The sequence below is a fragment of the Panthera pardus genome, unplaced genomic scaffold, assembly GCF_024362965.1.
Source record: "Panthera pardus isolate Hobbes unplaced genomic scaffold, ASM2436296v1 HiC_scaffold_2, whole genome shotgun sequence".
NCBI lineage: Eukaryota > Metazoa > Chordata > Mammalia > Carnivora > Felidae > Panthera > Panthera pardus.
The window spans coordinates 148,352,909-148,356,363 of NW_026526765.1; the positions used below are offsets into that span (position 1 = coordinate 148,352,909).

At 53.2% G+C, this 3,455-nt stretch overlaps 1 protein-coding gene across 2 annotated transcripts in view; it reads right to left on the bottom strand.

Moving 5' to 3' along the window:
* TBC1D9B (TBC1 domain family member 9B) overlaps nt 1-3,226 on the bottom strand; it is a 46,064-nt gene extending 42,838 nt beyond the window's left edge. Inside the window, exon 1 of one of the 2 annotated variants that reach the window (XM_053907613.1) lies at nt 3,031-3,226. In XM_053907613.1, the coding sequence (XP_053763588.1) occupies nt 3,031-3,148 (118 nt within the window). In that variant the 5' untranslated portion in view covers nt 3,149-3,226. The remainder of the gene's footprint in view (nt 1-3,030) is intronic. The other variant, XM_053907614.1, reaches the window with a different exon arrangement.
* Between the last annotated feature and the right edge of the window lie 229 nt (nt 3,227-3,455).

Sequence of the window (3,455 nt, forward strand, 5' to 3'; positions counted from 1 at the left end):
GAAAGGACAAGTCTCAAATTAAAAACAAAAACAATACCATGGATATCACAAAATCCAGACAAAAAGTACAATGTGTTTTATTAACTGCCAGACACATCTCTTAAGATACATTTTTGTTTTTGCCCTGACATTTTTGGCCATGTACTCTGATGGCTTTTTCAAATATAAGACAATGACTTTGTAATATCACTTTCCATTATCAACAACAGGAAGATAATGTAGTCTTTCCTCCGCCAAGTAATCACACATTTTTATTCTGGAAAGTTTAAGGAGGTTTCTTGTGGCTTCAGAAGTCATGACTGAAGAAGACATGGCAATTTTTAGAACTGTCCAATTTGGGAAAACACTGATCTAGTTGTTTCCATCTCTGAACTGAAGCATTTTAGGACATTTCAAATTTCCCTTTTCATCACATATATCCTTTATCAATGTTGCTGTTTCCCTGACAAATTAGAAGAAATGCCTTTGACCCGTGTTTGATTCACTTCTCTTTGTTAAATTGAATTATTAAGCTATCTGAAAATCTGTTCACTGTTCCTATTTGGAATTTATTTTTTCCTTTTCATGAAGTGCTGTTTTTGGTATGATCTGGAAATATTCTGTTACCATTTTCCTGTTGATGTCAGAATGATTTTATTAACTCGACTTTAACACTTTTGGGTCATATTCCATTTTTAACTATTTTTTTTCCCTCCTAAATCTTAACAAATAAAATTACTGATTACAAAAGAAGATACTCATCACCCACATCCAATTTAGGAGTCTGGAATCTCTCGCTTGTTTTATTGAAATGTTCTAAACCGTCTCTCTAAATTGCAGTTAAATTGGCATATTAAAACTTCATCAGGATTTGGAATAAACTTTTTTTTTTCCATGGTTTCTGCTGGGGTTTCTCTTTGGGTCTTGGAGATTTTATTTTAATCCTTATACTGTTGGCATATCCTTGTTTCAAGACCTGAAAGCTTTTTCATGGGCAGAACATCTCGTCACACTCAGACTCTTCAATGAGGAATCCAGGCTAGCATCTGTTTTTGTTTTTGTTTTTTTTAATGTTTATTTATTTTTGAGAGGGAGAGAGTGAGCAGGGGAGGGGCAGAGAGAGAGAGGGACAGAGGATCTGAAGCGGGCTCTGCACTGACAGCAGAGAGCCAGACGTGGGGCTTGAACCCACAAACCATGAGATCATGACCTGAGCTGAAGTCAGATGCTTAACTGAGCCACCCAGGCGCCCCAGGGCTGGCATCTGTTTTTAAAGGCCAGCCTGAACAAAACCACATCTCTAACTGTTCCTCCCTTGGAGATACAGGGTTCAGGAAGCCAGGATGTCTATGATGGCACAAGGAAGGCCATGGCAGAGGCCACAGCAGGACTCATCACACCTAGCTGAACAGGGAGCTGAAGGAGTGGTTCCTGGTTGGGGGGCGGACACACTCTGGGGGGGGGGGGGCAGAGAGACAGGAGTGAAGTGGAAAGCACCTTCTGTGCCCAGGAAGGCAGAGCACAGAGGGTCCCACCCACCCTCTGAGATGATTTTTAGATGCACAGAGCACAGAATGAGTGCTGGAAGCACACTGGTGCTACACAAGGTACTGAGCACCATGTCTGGCTTTCCTAAATGGGCTTTTGAGGTTGACCACTGTTCAGACTCTCCAGAGGAGCTGCTGTCTAACATCCACTGAACATCCTAGTCTAGGACACAGGTCCAGCACTGGCTCCTGTGATTCTTGAGGCTGCTGGGAGGCAGCTTAGGCACTGAAGGGAACACAGTTTTCTTAGGAAGGCACAGTCCGGGGAGCCTGGGGTGGCTCAGTCAGTTAAGGGTCTGACTTCGGCTCAGGTCATGATGTCACAGTTCGTGAGTTTGAGCCCCGCATCAGGCTCTGTCAGCATGGAGCCTGCTTCCAATCCTCTGTTTACCTCTCTCTCTGCCCTTTCCATGCTCGAGCATGTGTGTGCGCACTCTCTCTCTCAAAATAAGTAAACATTAAGAAAAAAAAAAAAAAAGAACGGTACAGTCTCTTCCACATTAGGAGGTATGGCCAGGAAAAGTGGCAGAGAAGGTTTGTGGGAAACTCCTAGCTGCATCTTGCACGACTATTCGCTGCTAATGTTTAAAATCACAATGTTTCACAAAAATTTCTGTAGATAACCGTAAGATCTGGCAACACTGGGCCTGCAGTCTGGTATGGCAACAAAGGGCCACCTGGAAGCATAGACACTGAGCCTGCCCCAGCTCTGCACTGGTAGTGCCCACACAGGCTTGGAGCATGAGGGACCTCGGACAACCTGCAGAGGGAAGGCCCAGGGCACTTTCTCTGGATCCCACATGCCACACAACTCCTGGAGGTGCCTGCCCACCATTAGTGGTGCTGCCCAGATGGACAAAGGGGCACCTTGGCTGGCTCGCCAGAACAGCCTACACTGGTAATTAGGCAAAGCCTCCATCTGCGGCTCCAGGGCACCACCAAGCAAGAAAGGTGGACAAAAAGCTGGAGGGATGGGGGCTGAGGCCAGCAGCAGCTCGGGGGGCCTCTGATCTCGCTAAAAGGGCAAATCTGGGTGGAAGGAAAGATGCAAAAGAAAACGTGTGCTTGTGTCACTTGGCGCCTCTGACGTCCTGGGGGAAACTGAGGCAGACGCAGAGGACCAGGAGATGTCGCTGACTTTCAGCTGTGAAATCTCACTCCAGGAGGCTGCACACGCCTGGGCTAAGCCCCGGGAAGCTCACGGGCACCGCGATCGGCCAGAGGCCGCTGCCAGCCTTCGCCTGACCTCCCAGGGTTGGCTGAAGTCGCCGACCAGCCTCCCAACGCCAGCCCCTTTGCCTTTTCCCCGTCCTAGGCCCGTCCTCACCGCGCGCCCCCCGCCCCCGGGCCCCCTCCCCACCTCCCGCCCCGGACACCCTCTTCGCCTCCCCGACCCCCCGCCCTCCCCTCGCGCCCCCGCCCCGGCCCGGCCCCCGCCGCCGGCGCGCCCTCCCCGCCCGGCCCGCGGCCGCGTCCATAGGCCCGGCCGCCGCGCGCCTCTCACCCGTGAGGCCGCCGCCCTTGCCGTGGCCGCGGCGCCGCTGCAGCACGAAGAAGGGGTTGGCCCGCTCCGTCACCCAAAGCGCGTTGGCCACCAGCACCTCCTCCGGGCCCAACCACATCGTGGGACCGCTCGCACCGGGCCGAGGCCGGCCAGGCGGAAGCGCCGCCGCTGTCGCCACCGCGCCGGAGCCGAGCGGGCGGGGCGGGGCGGGGAGGGCGGGCTGACCGGGCGGCGCCCCCTGGCGGGCGCGCGGACCAGCAAACGCCGGCTCGGGGCCCGCGGGGCGCGCGCGTCTCCCCGGGCCCCTCCCCGCCCCACTGCCCCCGGCCTCCCGCCGCAGGCCGGCCTGACCCGGCCGGGTCCGCCTCCCTCTCGCCCAAGTCCCGGCACTGTAGTCTCATCTAAGGAGCGACGGCCCAGCCCCG